This window comes from Sipha flava, unplaced genomic scaffold (assembly GCF_003268045.1).
Source record: "Sipha flava isolate LNK unplaced genomic scaffold, YSA_version1 523_pilon_pilon, whole genome shotgun sequence".
NCBI lineage: Eukaryota > Metazoa > Arthropoda > Insecta > Hemiptera > Aphididae > Sipha > Sipha flava.
The window spans coordinates 60,072-84,116 of record NW_020273488.1 but is presented as its reverse complement, the minus strand read 5'-3'; the positions used below and the strand labels follow the sequence as shown (position 1 = coordinate 84,116).

The 24,045-nt window shown below is 29.8% G+C and overlaps 1 protein-coding gene across 2 annotated transcripts in view; it reads right to left on the bottom strand.

The window, feature by feature from the left end:
* The window catches only part of LOC112690860 (ecdysone-induced protein 75B-like), a 57,273-nt gene extending 33,870 nt beyond the window's left edge, over nt 1-23,403 (bottom strand). The window contains exons 1-2 of one of the 2 annotated variants that reach the window (XM_025564960.1): nt 23,077-23,403; nt 9,212-9,275 (exon numbers count right to left, since the gene is read on the bottom strand). In XM_025564960.1, coding sequence (XP_025420745.1) covers nt 9,212-9,236 — 25 coding nt within the window. In that variant the 5' untranslated portion in view covers nt 9,237-9,275; nt 23,077-23,403. The other variant, XM_025564961.1, reaches the window with a different exon arrangement.
* Between the last annotated feature and the right edge of the window lie 642 nt (nt 23,404-24,045).

Below are 24,045 nucleotides of genomic sequence, written 5' to 3'. Positions count from 1 at the left end.
AGCACGTACGAGAACGTTAAATGGACCCCTCGGTATTATGTAACTCCTCTGATACCGGTATATAAATATTTATCAGAAATTCAAATTTTTTTCGATATTTGAATATTAATTGTTATTGTTTATTCACGCGAAAAAAATCATTGGGTTACGGTGTCATCGAGTCACTATTATTCAATAAAATGAAACTGTAGAGCTTAAAAAAAAGTAAATTATTTCAAGACTTACCCAATCAGAAATATACAATAAAATTACATTTCTTAACTATAAATTTAATTAAAGAAAAAATAAAAATAATTTTAAAAAATTGACGTTATATAGCTATAATCAATTATATTATTCGTACAATCGTTATATTATTATGAAACCAGAGTTTTAGATATTTTGTGATTTCAATATACAGGCAAACACGTACGCGCAGACAAAGTGACCGCATCACTTTCTCCGGGAAGTCAAAACAATTATAATCCCAGTGTGTAACGTTTATTTAAACATCGCCGTGAACCGGAATAGATATTTACTTGGTTTTAAATTAATTTTACCTACTTTGAAGTTAAAAAACATACACAATCTACCCATTGATAATATTAATGAAATAGTGTAATAGTGACAACAGATTATATTTTGTGCAAGAATGTTAACAGAAACGATTTGTATGCAAATTTAAGAGGATCGTTCAGTTTTAAAATACTTAGCACGAATATAAGTAATTCTCTTCTAATTCGATTCTTTAATATACGAGTACTTCGTTGATTTTTACAAGTCTTTACAACAATATGATATTTTTATTGTATAATACATAATTTGTATTTCACTAATTTCAACAACATTCGAGTGTCTAAAATAAATACACGCGACTTCATTTCCTAAAAAATATAATTAACTACTGATAATGATTTCCAACAAATCTGATGAAGTTCAAACTCCATGGTGTAGCGATAGATTGATTAACCGAGAGATGTCGCACACGTCGGGTCCATACATTTAATACGTACATATAGTACTGCTTGAGTGGTAGATATAATGTATAGTATAGAATGGCCATATTACATAAGATCTAATAGAGACATTATGATAATAATATGTGTTTAGTACTTTTGCTGTACTACGCGGTGTGCGATAAAAGCAATAAAATAAAATATTTCATAATTCCATGTAGACGCTGTACATGATACCGAATTGATATTCCTTTTAAGACGATAAACCCTGTGATTTGATGTTGGATCAATGCCGAACAAACACCGAAGTGTACATGAATTTTATACTTGGTACTGGGCCGCAGAAGGTGAATTTTTTTTTTATTCGAAATTTTCAAAAACCATCCCACACCGCTGATTTGTCACTGGCACGGACCGATTCCAAAACAGGGGATTTCGACCGGTAATTTGTGCGGCTAAAACCTGATTGCAAACCGGCTAAGCGCATAACGATAATAATAATAAAGACGATGTCAATTTTTTTTCTCGCTCCGATACTCCCATAAATTTCAAAACCGAACGCTCTTCGCACAAACGCGTGCTATATTATGGTAACGACATTACGCGTACAACATGGCTAGCGGGGATGGTGATCACATCGGATCTTCCTGCCCCTCCTGCGGCCAAACGTGAAAACGTGTTCGGTCAGTGTTTTTCGCAGGACCAGCGAACCGAGACGGTCTCTTGGCAGAGAAAAATCTTTAGCGTGGAGAAAACATGCTATGATGAATGGTGGGCAGAATTTCGGGATTTGTATTTACTATGCGTAAAATAGATTGGTAAATAAATTACACTAGCCAAGAAGTATGAATGCAAATTGTAAGTAACTGAATTTAAATTTGTTAGTATATATACATTAGATACGTACATTTTATAAATACTGGAATTTTAATGCCGAGCAAGAATCGAAGAAAAATCTAAACTTTTTTTTATTGATTACATTCAAAGGGTGTAAGCGGTGGCGCACACGGAATTGATGGTTCAATTTTTTCTTTTTAGACTGTAACCAGGTAACGGGGAAATTGTGCCTGTGATTAAATGAGAGTATCTTCAAAACAATTGCTCGTTAAAATCGAGGACAACCATTTCAGATTTTACGAAGAAAAATAAACTAATCGTCTAAAGTTTTTAGAAATTTTAATTCGGCATCTGGAAATCTCGTCAATGTTATGGCCATCAACAGTGATCTTATGTCTTATCTCTCATTCTCTGCAACTTCTATGTTTCTCTATCACTAGCCTTCCTCTTCAACTCTTGATATGAATTACATCCTTGACCTTCTATTATCTGACTTATTGTATTTTTTCATCAGTTAACTTGTCTGTATAATATTATGCATATCCCTTAAACAGGTGAGTATAAAAAATATTGTGTTACTGTGATATTATTCAACTCCGTTTGCGCGTACACCCGAGTGCAATCCAAGTGGATCAATTAAACCGCGTCCACAACAAATATAATAATAAATACAAAAACACACACACATAAACGTCTTGTAGATATACACGCACATACACACACCGCACACGTTCGCAATACAGTTTCCCACGGTGAAAGTTGATCTCTACCCGTTCTGATGCTTTGGGCGACCTCACACATTTCACGCCGCAACGATCGTAAAAACAACGTTATTACTGTTATTATTCGCAACATTTTATCCGTCCATTTAATATTTGCTTTGGTGGCGATCATCTCCGCCGCGGCATAACAATCATTACTGCTTGATTCGGCGGTGGTCTTGATCGTAACGAGCTCGTATATCGTACACAATGAATGATATTATAATGGATTAATGTGTTATGCGCGCGCCAGCCCAAAAGTGCACATCCTTTTAACGTACTAATGAAAGTATATTATTATTATTATTATTATAATGCACACTGCCAAGCCATGACGCCACGTCGGAATTATTACGATAATAATAATAATAATAATAATAATAATAATAATAATACGAAGATTACCGTGTTTACCGAATTTTATGACGTCTAATATCGTAAAATATAACGACGTGTGTAAAATACTATTTTATTGCGTTGGAATGTTACGTATCCGCGGACGGACACGTACACAAACGCGTGTTCTGTAGCATCAGCGTCGTTTAAGATATTATTACTATGATTTCGATAATACACTCGCCGCAACATGGTGTTATGCCTCCGTAACTCGTAACCATAATAATAATAATATAGGTACCAATATTTCACAACGTAGACCCTGGATGATGTTATTGAATATTACTTTTATACCGTACACGTATACGTTGAGTGGACAATGAAAAGCGGTTTTAATTTAAATTCGGCCATAGGATTTTTTTTTTGTTTTTTTTTTTTTATTTGCTATTTTTCGTTTAAAATGTCCATGCATAGGTTCACCCAATATGTATGCTGATTAATTGTGCGTGTAAATTAATAGAAACCAAGCAACGGCCGTGAACGAAATACGAACAATGTTCTTAATTTTTTTTTTTGCCTCAAAATAGAAACACGAAAATCATTAAAGATGATATGTTTTTAATTTGACTTTCATGAAGTCTATATTTCGAAAAGATATCCAATTAAAAAATATTTGGAATTACAAATCACTGTATGATATATACACATACGTAAAAATTGATGCGTTACTTTTAAACAAATAGGAATACATTAAGATGATATTGATGGACATTTTACTTGTATTTTTGTTTTCAACACAATTGCATTTCTCCGCTTGATTAAACGCAAAAATATTCTGTTTGAAATACACAGTTAAAATATAAAACAATGTCTGATTTTTAGCGTTTTGAATAACTAAAGAAAATAATAAATTCAACATTATTCTGTTATACTCATTTTATACGAGTACATTTTTACGCATTTGATAAATATAACAAATTATTAACCGTTTGTGTATTCTTAGAATCATACGGAGGCTGGAAAATAACGTATATTTACAGACCACGCTTTGCTACCGGTTCGGTGTTTATCATTATAATCATGACAATAATAACAATTATCGTTTGTTTGAAGATAATATATGTATACTGTTCTTACTAAAATACGTGTGTGTGTGTATGTGTGTGTATGTGTGTGGGCTTAAAAATGGTTGTTAAGATCAGGTGTGTTCGTATATTAAAAAATAATTATAACATTTGTAACAACACAATTGTGAATGGACGACGGGTCTAGAAAAATGAGTGGATCTAATTGAATTGCGTCTATATGATGTGCATACGAGCCCGAGGCTCAGAAAGTCTACGGACCAAAAATCGCGATGCAAGTCCGTATGATGGTGGGCGTAATATTTTTGATTTAATATTTCGAGTTGGTTTCGATACGTGTTTTACGGCGAATATTAATATTTAAAATATATTATATTAGTAGAAATCGATGTACATCATTATAATAGGTTTTTTTTAATCATATAAAATAAATCTTAAATATTCATTTCATTTTTAGAATGCAGCTAAATGTGTACAAATTATAATGTTATGAACCTAATTATGACATAATTTCATATTTAACTATCGCGCTACGTTCATCAACGTAAAAAAAAAAAAATCTACCGAATAATTCAATAAATAATGAATTTATAATATCAAGATATCTTTACAAATCAACCTTTAACATGCATAACATATACACCTTGATAAAAATGTGTTGTTTTTTATAAAAAAATTGTATTATTACTATTAATATAGTAATATAAATATAAAATAAAATTAAGGACTACGAGGAAAAACTATAATAGTCAAAAATCGAAAAAAATCTGATAATTATATCAACATGTCATTGATTTTAAAAAGTAAATTTTTATTACATTTGTTGTATTACAGCAATACTTTTTTTTGATTATTTCGTACTCAATCTCTTACTTTTTTGAGTTCTGAAACTTCAAAACTGCAATACTAAACAGTTTAGGAATATTGACTATAATTGGTTTTCTTCGTAGCACTTCAAATATCATGAATATTAAACTAAGATAATTATTATGAAATAAATCAAATCATCACATATAATAATGTATAATATTTTTAATTTTATAGATGCTACACATTTCATCATAACTAATTATAGTTATAGTATTTTACTAAATCATATGATAGTATCTTATAAGAATTAAGTATATATAAACTGTTCCCCGAGGTATGTAGGTATATTTATTCGCATTTCGAAATATTTTGATAATATTAAACATTACACGTTAATGTTTAAAATTAATTTAACGCATGAACATTTTAAAATTAATTCAAAAGAGTTTCAGGAAATTTTAGCGTTATCGAAATCCGTAAGAGATATATTTATATTAGTAAGATTATTACTAAAAGTTTAGTCATAGTAAAAAATTTAAAAATATAATAAACTGAAACGTTTTGCCCCTCATTTTTGTTTTCAAAAAAAATAAATCAAAATGTAAATTATTCCTAGCTTAACGTTATCCGCATTTAATGCAATTGTCTATTGATTTAAATGGTTTATTTTACCACAGTTTGATTTACGTGTTGTACAGACAGTGTCGTATTTAGTCATTTTGCACCCCAACGCAAAAAAAAAAAAAAATTGAAGCCCCTCTAAGGGGCCTATCCACTAAAAATATAGGAGATAGATCCTCATGAACCTTATAGATATTCTAAAATCAATGCGTTGTATATTAGGCACGTCACCACATGCCGCATGCGATCACATAATACGCCGTATTATTATAAATAATTTATGTTTATTGACATTATCACAACAAATTTGGGAACTGATATTAGGTATATTAATAATATTCTAGATCATTATTCTAGATCTATATTGTTATAAATATATTAATAATATATTTACATTAACATTAATTTATGATATTGTTATTAAAAACAAAAAAAATAATAATTTTAAAATAATTTTAAAAGTTCAATAAGTGAGCAAATTTTCGACTAAAAAATTTTGGCGCCCCCAAAAAAACTTACGTCTAGGGCAGTTGCAACCAGTGCCCTCCCCCTTAAATGCGGCCCTGCAGACAATAGAAAAAAATCATAGAAATTAATCATTAAATATAGATAACATCGAATTATAGATAATTTTCCCCTTATACTCTGTTTTCGGAAATAAAAATGGAAGAAAATTGTTTTAGTAATTTTAATAAAAATAGTAATTGTTATAATAAACATTTGTTTGTTAGTATAGTGTATGCCGTATAAATATTACGCTGTAAAATTTTTGTACATAAAAAGAGTATTTAATTGTATTCTACGTCCATACAAAGCTAAGATATACATAACTGAATGTGATTAAAAATATTTTGTAGGGGAAACAGAAGAGATACAATATGGAAGTAAGTAAATTACTAGAATGGTTCACTTCAAATATGTGTAATAGAAAATGAAGAAGAATAAAAAAGATGAACTTATGTATATGTCACGCTGAATTCGTTAAACCCGAAAACTATAAAAAAATATAATAACAGATTACATTATATCTATGAAAAAATTCTCCCTAAACCATGTAATCGATTATTAAATTTTGCCAGTTTCTTGAAATCAGTGGCAAATGTTGCCACATATTAATCACTGCCAAAATATTTATTATTCTAATTTATTTTCAATAATTTCGTATTAAATAAACTAACACTACTGCAGTGGTTGCCAAACTTTTTTGGTTCATGCATCCACAAAACAAAAAAAAAAAAGTAATATCACGCCTCCCATAAATAAATAAAACAACATTTTTTTAAATATTTGAATGAAAGCAAATTACTGTTGATCTATATATAAATAAATGATAGTATAATAAACAATAAAAAAATTGGCCTCATGTCTTCCTCAATATGTACTTAAACCTCCATAGGATATCCATATCCATACAATACCTCGGAAATACGTGAAATGTATTCATATAAACTGCAGGTCACCTGGTACATTTCTCAAACAAGTGGAACGTAAAATGTTAAAAATAATCTTATGTTTAAACATTGAACAACATAGGTAATATTTTTTTTAAACTTTTCACGTTGAACCAAAAACGAGGAGTTTTAATTTAAACACAGTTTATTTAATTTATTATTTGCTGGGCAACATTGTAGAAATTGTATTAAATATATCAAATAAAATTTAACCTAAATGATGGAAACACATAAAAAATATAAAATACATGCATAACGAGAAAAAAAAACGAAATTGAGAAGCCAGCATAATAAGGATGAAGTTGATGATTACAAATATGACTGAAGAAGGATATAGATAAACAATAGTAGCACATTCAGCTAAACTTCACAACCGCAGCTTTAGTTTCAAAAAACGCGTTGATGTTATCTAAAATCGGATGTAATCTAAAATATGTTACGCAGTATCAAATATCAGAATAATGAACACATGCGACCATAAACGATTTCTAGACCAAACACAATAAAAACATATTATTAAATTATTTCGTATTGTTGGATTCTCCTTCGCGTGCCAAAGGATTCACGTTAACCACATTGCACAAAGCACACATGATATTGTAATGCCTACTCGCACAAGATACATTTTTCCCTTTTCGTAGCGATTTTTTACGTCCCATGCCTCCGCAAAATTCGGCCACCGCCAAACCGGTTTCACACGTATTTTTTTATATTTTTTTAATTTTTTCTCTTTCTTTCGATTATGTTTTATGTAAGCGAATCCGGGCGATTCTCGTACGCGATATAGTCTGATCGCATAATAAACGATCGAATGTGGTGCACACGCTAGTTGGAAATATTATACAATCAGAACAGAAGCCAAATCGCGTGGCAAAGCTGATATTCTAACCCCTTTAGACCTTGGGGACTATTGAATTGTAACTTTAAATTCGAAACTCGTGCAAAAATACCACGAGGAACCGTTCGACCGCGTTATACGCGCGTGATATGATGAAATTGTGAATTTACTTACAATATTGAAATATTGTACACATATAGCTGCTTGACTATATAAAATTCTAAAATGTGTGTATCCTTAAACATATATTTTTCACTCAGATAAAATAATAATATTTGAAAGAGTACCATTTTTGTTTATATAAATTAAAATAAATTAAATTCTTAGCTTGATCTATAATAGATTAATTACCGTTAATTAGGTAACTACTTTTATTTTTGTAAAATTACATTTTATACAAGTACAATGGAAATTATGATTCTTTACTCAAACAAAACATTCCAAGTTCATTATAACAATAAAAACAAATTTATTTGATTTTAATTACGATAAACCATACATTTTTCACATAATTGTAGAATTTAATTATTTTATGGAAAGAAACTCGTGCCGAGCATAATATAAATGACCTTAAGATTATTATAATCATATGGTATTATTTGCGAACATTTATTTTATCTCTCTAAAGGCTGATTAAATCTGGATGGATATCCAATAAAAATATAATATAATATAAATTTGATTTTTAACCGATTTTGATGAAGAATACGATTCTTGACGACCTTCCAAGGACATTATTGGAGTGCGATGATGTAAGCTATATGCAGCTACATAATTTTATGTAAATTTGGACTGTGTACTACGCGCAAAACAAACGAGTCAAAACAAGTTGGATTACTATCAGTAGAACGAATGAATGAAATTCGCAGTTATAATCTTCTAGATTTATAATATATATTTTCACGTAAATATATTAATTTTTTGTAAATACACAGTACAGCATAAATCATTTGAACTACTTAAAAATCAAATTGATTTAAGCTTATAATATTATCGATTTTCAGCGAATACCAAAAATGTGGAATGCATACATGTTTTTGTTAAGCTATTTTATTTTAAAAAGATTAGAAATTCACGGAATTTTGTCAACCTTCACTAACACTACATATAAATATATATGTATACACAAACTCATATATATATAATATACATAATATAATATAAGACAATTTAATAATATAATACAATGACAACGAAGAATATTTTTACTACATAACACAAGAACCGAGAGAGTTGTTGAAAACGTATAATACAAATGGATTTTTTTTGTCCTTTTTTTTTTCTTCTCTCCATTCTCATTTTCCCCCATCAGTACGTGACTCGGCTGCGAGTTTTCTAATACCGAATTGTTTCATATTTTTATACACTGATTTATTAGTGTACCTGGTATCGACAGCTGCGAGTAAGCGTTTATAGATATACACTATTTTTTGCATTCCAATATGTGCAAGTTTTTATACGACGCGTACACGAATGGCTTACATCGATTCCAATATAGTTTCGTTATCAATTACCGAGTATTTATAGTTGCACTCACCTGTCAGTAGAAAAGTCAGCAACATTGTGATCTCATCGGGCTTAGTGGTGTCGTGCGGATGTCCCTGGAACAATAAATTATTATCCAATTATTATAAATGGTCGTATACTCAGTATTCTCTAAAAATACACACAATACGCTTTATTGCGTCATTATGGTTTGACATAATGTAACGGAATACGATCACGGTGACGGGATAGAGTTGTCAATGTTTCGCGGTACGTCCGTATAAACGCAACAATAAGAAGCTAAATAATCTTTATTTAATTTTTTCACTTTTGATTGATATGTTTGAAATTGTTCGCAAAAAATAATTATACCCCCATACGTGCTCCCCATGTTCCCGTAACGAGACACCATCATCTATACATTCCCTTCTTCCGTCACCATACCCTTTCCCGGTGTCACTTATTAATCACGTTGTGTCCTGTTTGCATCGTAGTACCATTTCGTTTGCTTACGAACCGAAGAAAATTGGAAAATTACAGTGAAATTGTCGTTGAAAACTTCTTTGAAATTTATTAAATTGTACACGTTTTTTTTTTTTTTTGTGTGTTAGTAATTTGTATTTAAAGAAGTCATTATAGTGACTAGACGTTCACGACGAATGGTTCTATAATCATAGGTACAACCGGTTCATAAGTATAGCTATAGGTACATGCATCGGTGTATTTCATTATTTATATCGTAATTTGTTTTAGCAGAGAACAAGAATAACTTGTCGATAAAAAAAATTTTAATTGAATACAGAATTTATATTTATACCCTAATTTCTACGGAAAAAAGAATTACACATGTACGTAACGCATTTAAATAAATTTCATAAAAAGTACAAGTGCAAGATGAAATTAGTACAGGTACTTAGTTTGCGTCCAGTAAATCCACAATTGTTAAATATCAAATCAAATAAATTAATTTAGCAAGCGTTTCCACAGTAATATTGTTATAATGTATGGACCAAATCTTGAGAGTGCTAATCCCTTACATGGTCCGAAATCGTTTGATCCGAGCAATAGAGGTTAGGTTAGGTAAATGATTTAGGTAACTGAATCCATTACACTCGAAGTATTTTCTAATGTGGATCGGTAAATATTTCCAACACATTAGTCCACGCGATGCTTTGACGAACAATGGCTTATTGTAATGATAAATTTAAAAATATTGGCTATTGTCTTTGAAATCGTGTATAATTTCTAGAGTATAATCATTGGCGATGCCGTCGCAAACTTTCGCGAAAGCAGTAATTTTTCTCTACACCTAAATATATCTAACTATTCCAACTTGACAAATTGTGAACTCCCGGCTTAATTTTAAGTGCGAGCCCCTAGGCAATAGCCTAAGTTTCCTGCCCGCTAATGATGGCACTGATTACTGAAAAGCCAAAGACTATAATAATTAGTGTTTTTTAGCGTTTAACATTCACCGACATCATACGCCTGCGATTGTACACTTTATCGTACGGCTGATTTTCCTCATCTCCAATTCTTAATGTAACAAAATCGTAATTAAACGTAGATAAATGTTATTTTATTATTGTATTCTTAATACCAACGTGCGATTAGCTGCAGTCCTATATCGATGACGTAGCGCACAAGTGTGATAAGTGACATTTTCGTAATTGTTCAGGAGAACGATTTTTAAGTTTGATCTGTTATAACAATTAAAAAATGTAACGAAATTTTTGTTATATTTTCCTTAACATGTAATGAGTGATGAGGATTAAAAAACCTGCAATTAACACATTTGTATTCTTAAAAAAAATTTAAAAAAAAAATAAATATTGTACCTACTTAACACATTTTGTACACGTAAAAAGTAATACTTAAACCAGGGCTTCAAAACGTTATAATTTATAATGTTATAACGGAAAAAATGAAAATAAATAAACGAAATCAATAAACAAAAAATGAAAAATGTCGAATAACATTAAAAATAATATATCATTAATCATAATTAATGATTAAAAATAAACAATATATTTGTAACGTAAAAAAATTACAAATAACGTTATGTGGAAAAACGTTTGTGCTTTTTTTTACTTTATATCCAACATAATTTCTTTTTTTAAAAAATTATGAACAATTCAAAGTTAGCTAACCTATGTTAATTATAATTTATATTTTCCGAATTATTTTATTGAAGGTTTATTTTTAAATATTGAATTTATTACTTGATAAGAATATAGACACCTATTTAACTAATTGTCCATTTATGTTCGATTTAATTGGTGAAAAATGCGGGCGTATTATTTGGAGTATTATTTAATGTAAGTAATTTCAAGTTGCTAGTCAATTGTAGATATTTGGTCGTGAATTGAGATAACCCTTTAATTCCATATAATTATATATATATAAATTTAATTCCATATTTATTTTTAAATTACTAGCTGGACAAGGCAATGCGTTGCTATTGCTAGGTTTGTATGATTATGAGAGCAATAACCTGTGGTAGATTGTAGGTCCCGCGTGCATATTTTGTCAATGGTTTTTTTTTATTACATAATTTTATTATAGCGATATTATTAGTTAATATATATATATATTATTTATTTATTTATTTATTTTTTACTACCTATAAGTAAAAAAAAAAACATTATTATTAAAACATTTATAACCAATAGCAACCATTTATAAACAAAAGTAATAATAATCTCAATACCCCTGTTTGAGAACATCCCCGCGTTGGATATTTTATCTATCTTTTTTTACGACAAAATGTAGCTTAAACCTTCTCTTAGGTATAATCTGCCTCTGTCCCGAATTTCATCGCAATCGGATGAACGGTTTAGGAATGCATAATGGACATACAAACTTTTTTTGTCTTTTATATATAATATAGGTAACATTTAATGAAAAACGAAAAATTAAAATAACGTTTAAAAATGTAATAACGATAAACAGAAAAAATCAAATAACGTTTCAACGTACTATAACGTTAAACATTAAAACTGTATAACGTTTAAAAGTACAATAACGTTAAACGTTAAAATTGTATATTGTTTTAATACCCAAAAACGGAAAAACGATATTTTTTTTAGAATTTAAGCCCTGACTTAAACACATCACATTATTCTTATAATTTCAATAAAGAACAACGATTACTTGAATAATGTTATAATTTCGTTTGTGCATAATTTGCAGAATTTTATGATTAAATTGAATATGCACTTAACTCGTTTTTCAAAAAAATGTCACTTATCACACTTGTGCGCTACGCCATCGATATATTTATAATACAATACGGATACACGTTTTTCGTTATGTAAACATCTATAAACGCGTGTATTGAACTGGTATGGAATTCGAAGTTATTCGCTATTACAATATATTATGCATTTATATTCTCTGGTTATCGAAATGTCCGTGCGATTCAGCGTAAACGCGCGTTTCACCGTACATGTAAATAATATACTTTCCTTAGCTCTATATAATCTTATACTCGAAACGAAACATTACAACAGAGCGAAATAAACGATTTAATCGTTCGCCGGTTGAAATGTATTAGATGTTAACGGTTTGCGCGCTTCATGCGGTGTGTGGTCACGCACAAACTGTTGTTCCGTGCATTTCGTTTAAGGCGTTCTGCAAATCAAAACGTTCTAGAACGACGACGGGGGCGCACGTGTACGTACATATACTCGTACATAAGTATTTAAATTATATGCATTATTAGCGTGATCGAATAAGACGCGGGAGGGTCGCGGTCGTTATAATATGTACCGTTGCACCGGCGCGGCGCAATGTAATGCAGTGTAATGTATGACTCAGATATGGAAAGAATGCCCGTCCTTTAAATTCAAAAAAAAAAAAAAAAATGAAAGCAACGCATTTTTAGTAGATTTAGATGGTTCGTTACATCATTCATACTATAGTTGTATCGAACTCGTAAACAAACTCAGTAAAGTGTAATAGGTACCGAAAACTTTTTCAGTCGAATCACAAATGTTCAAAAACAGAGTTTTAGTAAACGAATGACTTCCGTAAACGACTTAAAAAAGTCCAGTTTTTATTACTCAAAGGTTTATACGGAACGCATTGACATTCAATTTCATTTACTTTTATCAAATTTTACAGTTACATTATTACAACAAATAAATTATAATTTAATAGTTTCTAAACCGTAAATCATTTTTTGGTATAAATGTACATGTACTTTATATTTGAGTCATTATTATTGGGTTACATCACCGGATGGTCTCCCTCCACAGTATATTTTATTTCTCATCTGCATACAATCATCCTTTTTGCTAATCGTGCACGTAGCATAGATTGTATTTATTCATTTTTGTACGAATAAAATTTTTTTTGAAATATATTACAGTTATTTAAGTAATTCCATTTTATCTTTTTTATTTCCTTTAATTTGTAATTTATTAAAATCAGGTCGTCAATTTCCCAAATACTATTTAACACTACACATCGGCCCTATTAAATAACTAACTATATTAAACATCGCTATAAAAACCAACTGTGCTTACATAATTTCGACAACAGTTAAATCTTAGAGGATTTCGAAAGTATAAAAATACTAAATATTTTATCTCAAGCTATCAATAATAAATTAATCTCGTCATATAGAACTGTCCTGATGATTGCTCTATAGAAAATCTATTAAATAGTCCACACGCAGTATGTCTAGTACGAACAAAGTACGATATATCTGACAGCATTTGACAGCTGACTTACGAAGAGTTATGAATAGGAGACATGGACGCCGACTTTAAATGAACAGTACCGTGAAATAGTAATATGTTCAAAACATAATTACCCATGAACCTCGTGTTAATATGACCAAGGACTCAAGGACGATTAAAAAATACGGCCACCAGGATCTAGTCTGCTGCAGCTTTTGTAAGATCCTGGGTGATTAAAAATTATGCTATACGAGGCTTTAACCTTACATGAAGTTGTTCGTACGGAGGTCTAGTTAATGACTTCCGGTGCCCTGGATAAATCCTTTCCTTCCTCTCCCCACACATTAAGTCTGTATCAGAGGCGGTTTTGATTTTTTGCTAAGGGGGGGGGATAAATAATTTTTTATAAATATATATTTTAAATACATACATGTGTGTGTATATGTGGGTCATCCAAGTATTTGAAATAGCTTATTGCTTTTGTGTATCATTTGTATACTTATGTCCAAACCCCATTTATTTCCAATGTATATGAAATTTCAGTTGCAGGTGTCGGGTAAAATTTAAAAAATGTAATAGTAGAAACGTATATAAATACACCTTCACCGTTGATTAGGCTGAACACCAAAGCTCAGTACGAATAAAATATAATACATTTAATACTGTTTTGACATGTCGAAACAATACATAAATGATTATTGTACAACGAATTGTTATCACTATAGTAGATTTGAGATAATCTCTAATAGGTGGAAAAAGGCCTGCGGCGCGCCATCGCACCGGTACGGAATTAGTTCGGGTCACAAGGAGTACCATACCGGGGATCGCTGTGTACCGAGGATTTTCGAATTAACCAAGACACGACTAAAAATTATATTACTAATGTTACCGTAATGTAACGTGTACTGTGTCTGCTCGTAGACGTAATTACGCGAAAACGGCCACGGGCTTAAAAAACGTGCGGTCATCGAGAAATCCGAATCGTCAGCCGTTTGTTCGTTTTCCGCCCTCGGGAGACGGTTCTTTACATTATTTTTATCGTTATAATTAAGTTTGACACGGGGACGTTAATGTACCCGACGTGTGCCGCATGTAAGTCCGTCGCGGTCGTATCCCGTGTGCAGGCGCCCCAGAATACAAATCGAACGGAACGGGTACCACTAACAAACCGTCTCGAATATCGTCCATTAGTGCGTACGGTAATAATTGCTGCCCATCACGCGCTACATTATACGATAGCCACCACGGCGTAGAAACACGTCTCCGCAGGGTTTCACCACCGGACGATTAATACGTCCTCGAAGATTATGGCCGATACACCGTTGTCGTCACATATTGTACGCACGATAATAATTTAATGCATCGTTAATACGTACGTCGTCGCCACGACATTACCCGAATGCGAAACGTACGTTTCTCGGGTGAGGTTCGTTTTGTTTGTTTTCCGTGTGATTGATACGTTATCGATCAGATGATTTGGATCCGTAGCAGGTCCGACGATCTATGCGCCCACGAGTACCGCACTGCAACGTGACGGTGAATAGATCGCGTTGAGTTCCGAAACGTCAACGTCTCTCTCGGCGGCGGCACGTCACGAGCCGCGTGCGCGCGAACACTACTCGTTTATCGTTCCGATTCCACGCGGAATACGACACAGGATACACAGGCTCCTGCACACGTATACGCACAACTCCGTATGTGTTGCGAAACGAGGATGAACAATTTTCGACCCGGTATACATTGTTATTGGCTGACGGGAGCACAGATCGCCGAACCACGTACCGAGGCGGCATGCTGCTAGCTAAAGAGCTTTTATAATTTTCGAGTCCTGTACGTGCACACGCGCGCACATATACGTATAGAATTATGTACGAACGCGCAGTCGGATCGGTCGTGACCCATTCGGTATATCGAACCCGGTAGAAGAAAGTTTTCGCTGTGAATCGTCACGTTGATGATTTATGGACAGGTTTTCGCGGAGAATCCTAATTATATGTATCGACCTGTCATGACTTCGACGAGCACAACGTGCGCCGACCTCCGCCGAGTGTACGCCGCCGTGAAACCGTGGGGTCTACGGGAAGAACCCTTATTATGAATAATATTATAATGTCATAATTATTCATCGTTTGGTAAAAGGTATACACGCGTAACGCTCTTGGCACACACCGGTGACCGAGATTATGCGATATAACCACACTACGCGCATTGTATAATGATAGAAGGAAGAAAAAAAAAACGATTTAGATATAGACGCTAATGATTTGATTATAGTTCATAATAGAAATGACAGAATGACGATAATGCGCAATATCTACTATTCGATTAGTCGTCAAACTTTTTATCTGATTATTGGAAATTTACATAAGTTAAAAAAAGTTAATGAAGGAGAAACAGAAACTAATTTTAGCATTTAAATTTACACAGATGAAACTATACGGAACAATGTATTTTCATAAACTGTTGATAGTTTTATGATTGTCTTATAAACAGTCCTTTAGAAAGTTTAAAATATATTAAAATGCACTTACATATTGTGAAACTGTACCAATACTTCTGAATTTTAATTTATTTGTTTGAAAACAATTTTACTATATTAACCACACAAGAAAATAGTAAATTAACATCAGTAACCAGATAAAATTTAGAAAAATTAGATAGAAAACAATTATATCCAACGGTATATTACACATAAATTAAGCCTGTAGCAATGATTGGACATAATTTTAATTCTATTTTTTGACTCATAGAAACATCGTAGTTTTCAAAGAGTAAAATTAATTAATAGGTGTAAAAAAATCTAAGAAATTCTAAATACTAATATTTGTTATTGCTTAATGTAGGTACACATATACAATACAATAACAATTTCAATTTCAACGGATATATTATATAATTTAATAAATAAAAATGAATTGCACCGTATTGAAGTTTAAACTTCTTTGAATTTCATCAGATAAACAATTAGTTACATCCTCGATCTATATACACAATATATATTAAATATTAGTCATAATTTGGCTGATAATAACACTATACATTGTATGGATTTGTAAGAATTTGTATGTATTTATGTATAAATGTATATAATATGATAAAGATATATTATTTTAATATAAAATTTGACCATAACTGAATAGAAAATCTATAAAATATGTTGGATTATAATATATTATTTCAATTGTGTCGTGTTTTTATTATTGTTATCATTACAGAATAAAAATCAGATAGATATAATGTATCTATAATAGCAGAAAAAATCTTAATTTTATGGTTATTATAATCAGTTTTTCGACAAGACCATTCCTATTAGTTCAACAATTATCCGTAAAAACATATTTCTACATTGTAGTAAATATAACAAAAAATAGATAAAAATGTTATAAAAAGTATTTATACTTTTAAATACTTTAAAATTCCTTACAGTTTTAATTATTATATTTAGAATCGCATAAGTTCAAGTACATAAAAAATCAGATTCAATCATTCAACAGTTGAATTGGTAATTTTTTATAAAGTTTTAATTATCACTAAAAAAAATGTTGTCAAAATATTTAGAAGTATTAAGCTTATAACTTAAAACTGACTTATTTTTATTAAGTCAATTTTATTATTTTTGTTAAGCCTACTAAAACGATAAAATTAAAAATGTGTTTGGCGAAATTATTCTTCTTCTTAATGTTCTCGTCTATCAAAGGTTGAAAATCATCATGATACTTATTTTCGACCACATCGAACAGTTCTTCGGTGTTGTATTGTAACTACTATCTTATATTTCGCTGCTAGTTCTAAGTCTTCCTCTACTCCTCTTCTCCCAATATTTTCCTTACATTATGAGGTGTCAGAACTGATATATTTGATTTTATGTCAAAATTACGTTACTGATTTTCGTTTTCGAATAAAAAACTATAACATGCGTACTGATAATGATGAATTCCAAATTTCAATATCAACGTAAATTACTTTCCACGATTTAAACATTATTAAGTATTCGTCTATATAGATAAAAATAATTGGTTTATAAAAATAATTTACCATAGTTATACAATTCGTTATATTGTAATGAAACCATTAGATTTATTCTGCCCGTCGTTTATATACTTGCCTAATCATTAACTTTATAACAAACATTATAATCATGTTTTTTCATGGTATTATACTCCATTTATTATATCAATAATATTTTTAGAAAATAATTGTGTCCAACCCAATTATTATGTAACCAATAATTAAATTTTTTAACGATCTACGAACATTTCACTCTTATGTTGTATATACAATTGGTGTAATATATATATATGTATTTCATTTTATTGTAGATCGCAATAATATTCACATTATTGGCATAAAGTAAAAAAATAAACACGCAGTCAAAAACTTATCGACAGTTACGTATCATTGTGTATTGTAATCAACTGCAAGCTCACTAGATATTGGTTAATATTGATTACGTTATATTATGAATAATAATTGAAAAGGAGATAAAAACGTTAAAATATTTGAAATAGCAAAAACATTTACTATTTTTTTTTAAATTAATTTGCTGATTTGTAGCATGATTTGTAGCAAAAAAAATAAATAAATAAAAAGTAGTCATATGCACATATCTTTATGACTTGAATTTAAACATGGATAATACCTATGAATATCTAAATGAAATATATGAATAAATGTAAATATTATTCACGATGATGACTAACCATTAATGTTTTTTAACGAGAAAGAATACAACATAAAGTTTTTCTTAAGTCGCCTTAATTTTATTTTCTAATTGCTTTAATGATATACTGTCATTTTTATTTCGAATCGTGTTTTACGCAATAATGTATAATTACGATTTTTTTTCAATGTAATATAAATGATGATACACATGCTTTATATTAGTATTATTACATAAATAAAATACATTTTAGTTCCATAATTATAATAGCTGTGAAAAATGTTAACACATGCGCATTAAGTCGTATACCTATGTCTTTAGTAAGCATATAAAAAATCAATGCTAATCAAATTCCAATAGAATTAATTTTTTTTATCATTTTTAAATATTCACGTTATTTGTTCATCAATTAATCTCTACTCGAAAATACTGTCAAGGTTAATGAATTATATAGGTATGTTAAGCTGTATAAAATCTTTTTTATAAAATCAGTTAATAATATTATATTATAGTAATTGTGAATATCATCGTTGCAAGAAAAGGTGAATAATATTAAATGTTCTTTTGCCTTAAAAAAATATATTTTAATTCTATAAAATCGTATGAAGTATAAATATATAGTAAATATAAATTTTTGGTTTCATTCAATTATTTAACTAAATTTTATAATACATTTATACACAAGGTTAAACTAATTAAACGTGATGCTTTATAAAAAAGGTTTTGTATATTTGTTTTTTCATTCAAAATTGCTACCCTTATTTAACAAAAAAAAAAGTTTTCGATTATTATATTACTTATTACAGCTAGCCTTAAATTATATAATATTACACACCGGACATAGTCAGTTAACATCGTCAGTTCTTTCTTGTACGTTTATACATATTATACATTCAAATGTTTTAATGTAATTTCAATAAAAAATTGCCATATCATCATGATACACCATACATCCTGCGTTCAAATATATATATATATATATATATATATTTATTATCTATAAATCAGTGTGAGACAATGCATAATTTTTAATGGTTCGTTTTTAAACTATTACATAATTGGTATGACACACATTATGTGCAATTTTGGAAGAGCGATATGCTACAGATTATAAAGATAAACTTTATTCTTTATAAATATTAAATGAAATTATCAAATATATATTCTTTCGCATACATTTTACGTAAATTTAAATAAAATTATAACCGATTAGTTTTAGTAAAATCACTTTTATTGTCCTAATAAATATGCATTTATAAATTATTACAACAGAAAAATAGTTGTCAATTACCAGATCGTCGACCTCACTCGCCATCCTACGTCACATATTATAATAGTAATTAAAATTTACATCATCGTCATTATATTCAAATTATTAGACTTAAATTCGTGGACATCCTGCGCATAATAATAGAAAGGAAAAAGCGAGAAAAATACAATATCATACGTATGACGAGTATTAACGAAAACAAATACGAGATGAAAACAATAAATAAATATAATATTCCGATCGCTTATAACGTACACATCATATTGTACCTCACGAGTATTGTTGTGGTTTTGGTATCATGCTCTGAGCGTTCGTGAATATATTATTTTCATATAAATCAAAATACGTGTAAGTGTAAATAGGTTAGATATATGTGTTTAGGTACACAAGTGGCATTATAGCAACAATATAATCCTTCGAGAGGGGATAAAGGTCGGTCAATATTCTAAAACAATTATTATCGTACTAGAACGGTATTTAATTTCATAAGTCATCTTCATGTCCGCCCGAGCTTAAGATTAATAAATAATAATTTATCGTTGTACAATAGTGACCGATAGGTCAATGGCTCCTGGGAATCCGGAAGGCTATCAGTGTTCACCTTCCTTCCATCTGTCACTGTAAACAGTTATTAAATATTAGGCGTTCTTCCAATTCGTTGGACTCGACAACACGTTTCCAATAAGAATCTGCAACGTTCACTGATTTCCATTATGGATTTTGTTATAATATAATGCGCACACACACACGCACGCACACGCACACACACACACACGTGTATATATGTGTACGCGCGCATACGTGCACGCTTTATATAGAGACATAAGGTAAAAGGAAAATGCATTTAATATAAATACATATTAAGATGCTATAAGACTAAAAAACAACTACAACTATTGCTTATTAGTATACTTTTTATACGCATGATTAATGATAATATTTTATGATGTAACGCTCGTGTAATAGATTTTTTCGATTAAGTTCATTGATCAATGATGTACGCATCACGAACATATGTGTTTTTTTTATTCGATTTTGAACTTAATGTTGAATTTGATAATTTGATAATTTCATTGACGATGACTAGAAAAGGTTAGAAGAGGTAACAAAGAAAGAGTACAAAATTAACACGAACGTACCGTATATATAGTGTATATTGAATGTTCTGGTTTTTCGTTTAGAAATATCGTCTTTATGCCGAGCTTAATGTGAAATTATAAACTATTAAATATGATACGAATTAGATCTTTCATTTTGATATGCTTCGTATGATTGGTAATTTATACGCAATGAAATGTAAAAATTTCAATGATATTTAATTATTTAATAACCACTACTTCAAATTATATTATATTATTAATTAAATACATTTTCTTGAATTATTTTTTTATCAATTCATATTATTTAAGCTAACACAGCATTATAATTATAAATAAATTATAAAATGTTGTTTAATGTACCAACACTGAAAATACATTTTAATGATGAAAAAGCAATTAATCATCCGAAATATATACGTAGATAGATAAATAATATTATACACCTAAAAACTGTTTAAAATAGGTACATTAAACAGGATGTGTCATGATAATATGATACTTCTACAGAGAAATTACACCGATAAAATGCATAACTGTATACACCCTATACGAAATCTTATATTATATAATATACATAAAAATCCAAATTATTTGAAAATATTAAATTCTCTTCAAACCGATCATACAAGCGGACACGGTATTTATTCTTTTATTGCTCACAACTCTTAGTAAGTTGATCAATTTTTTTATTCTTATTTTTTTTATTTAAAAATTTGTTATTGATATTCGTTGTCTATTCATAAACTCATAATATAAATTAACAGTAAACACTGACGGTAAATTTTCAATTTTATAGATTTACGAATATAAACAAACCATCTATGATATGTTAATTATGTTAATTATTTTATAGGCCTAATCTGATTTAGCTCAATACTCACATTTAAATTAACTTTACATGCAATTAAGATAAATCTTGGATACAAAATTGAAGACAGACGCTTCATCATGGTTGTGTACACCGAGTGTGTTTAAAAATAATTTTCACAAAAGTAAAAGCCCGCCAATTAAAATACAACGTAACGTTCCCAGGGCAATTATATTTCAGACGATAATCTTCATAAAAATTATCATTATTAATGCATAACTTTTAATTATAATATTAATAACACGATTAATAATTGGTGTTTTAGGAAACAAAAAATATTAAATTATTATGATTTCTCTCTATTTTATGTAACATTAGAATATATACTTCCGGTTATTGTTATTCGATATATATCCCTTAATAAAAAATATATATATATATATATATATATATATATGAATACAATTCTAGAGAAATTAATAAAAGAATATATTACGATCACGTAATTACTTTAAAACATATACGTTTTACTGTAATTTTATCTTTGCAAAAAAAAATTACAATAAATAATGACGATTCAAATTTATAAATACAAGAAGATTACACTTATTCAACAATTGTCATTAGATTATTATAATAAAATATCGTTGAATGTGTTCATCATTGAATATGCAAAATGCCTTTATCTAGTATTAATATTATAATTGTAAAAATGTGAATCAAGTTCTGATTATAAAATATTCTCATTTCTACAAGAATATTAATAAATCGGCCGTCCAAACAACATAGTAATCCATTATTCATAATATATATTTTATGAAGTACAAATTTTAATATGTAGTACACCTATTACATCAATTTAATAAATAGTTTAAAGTGAAATCTTACCTAACGGGCATATATTAGCTTTACAGGTGACACTTAACACTTATTTACAAATAACTATTTAATAATTTTATTTAATTCATTACAATTATCATACACATATAATGTCGTGAATTGTATTGACAATTTAAAGTTCCAATTTCAGTCATATAAATACGAAAAAAATTCTACACATTCTACTCTAGTAAACAGAAATAAATTCCCCTATAAATTAGCAAGCTATCAAAAGTATTAGTAATTAAAGGTCTCGTGTACGAAAAAAAAAATAAAAAATAAAAAAAAAAAAAATAGGACGATTTAGTTTTGTACCATTTTGTACCCATAACCATCATAAACCATTAAGTACACAAAGTATGTTATTCGTAATAATCAGTGGTAATGTAATAAACAATGTGAAACGTAACCTGTACAACATTACACGTCCGATTGATAGATAAACGATAATCTGATGAACACGTACGAAATATTTTAATTGTATGTACATAAATAAGTGTGTGAACCAAGCCAACCTTTCATAAAGTTAACATCATTCGACCACTGTGGTCCAACATGGATGTCCAACTGTCGGGAAATGCGTTAAGTGCACACGAACTGATCACTGACGTTAAATGTAAACGATATTTCCTCCATGGTAGGTACTCGAAAACAACAATTAAACGAATAAAAAACCGAAAAACACCGAATGATTATTACGTATTTGTGTTTTTAAATCTATTCGACTATTTTCGTTCCCGAAAACACGTAACGATGGACAACAGTTATTGTACTCGGGAGACATCAACACAGCACCGACGATCTGAGCGCGTGCGACTCGGCGTGATCACTGGCGCGACGCCCTCAACTTGTTCTCGGCCGTGTTCGCCGCAACCGACATAACAGACATAACGATTAGACAAGACGTGTAGATGCAGTGGGAGCAGTAGGGCCAGAAAGTGAGAGGACGTAAGAAAGCGTTCCTTTTTTTTATTATTATTATTATTATTATTTTTAACGCGATGGCGGGATTTTTCGACCGTTCGGTACACACTGCTGGGTTACACACTGGGGACATACTGTTATTATATTGTGTAAGTTATACCTACATAACACGACTCCGTCTGGCATAGGATAATGTACCAATGATATATTAATTGGCTATTGATCTATTTAAGTTTAATTTAATGTGTGAGTAAAAATTGATTTTTTTTTAGATACATGATGTTGGACGTTAAAAATTTAACACCCATACGTTTCTTGGCCAATTTTAATGCATTTAAAAGAAATTAAATAAACATTTTCATATAATTTATATATAGTCGTTGATGTCCAAGGAGCTTATAATTTTTTCTAAAATTCCATCCATTTAATATTTATTCACTTTTACTTTTTTTTTTTTTTTTAATAGTTACATATATTTTTAATTGTAATTAAGACGTATTATAATTTTCTGAAAATGTTCTAACTAATAATTAGTTATTTATTAGTTTTTAAAGTAAAAA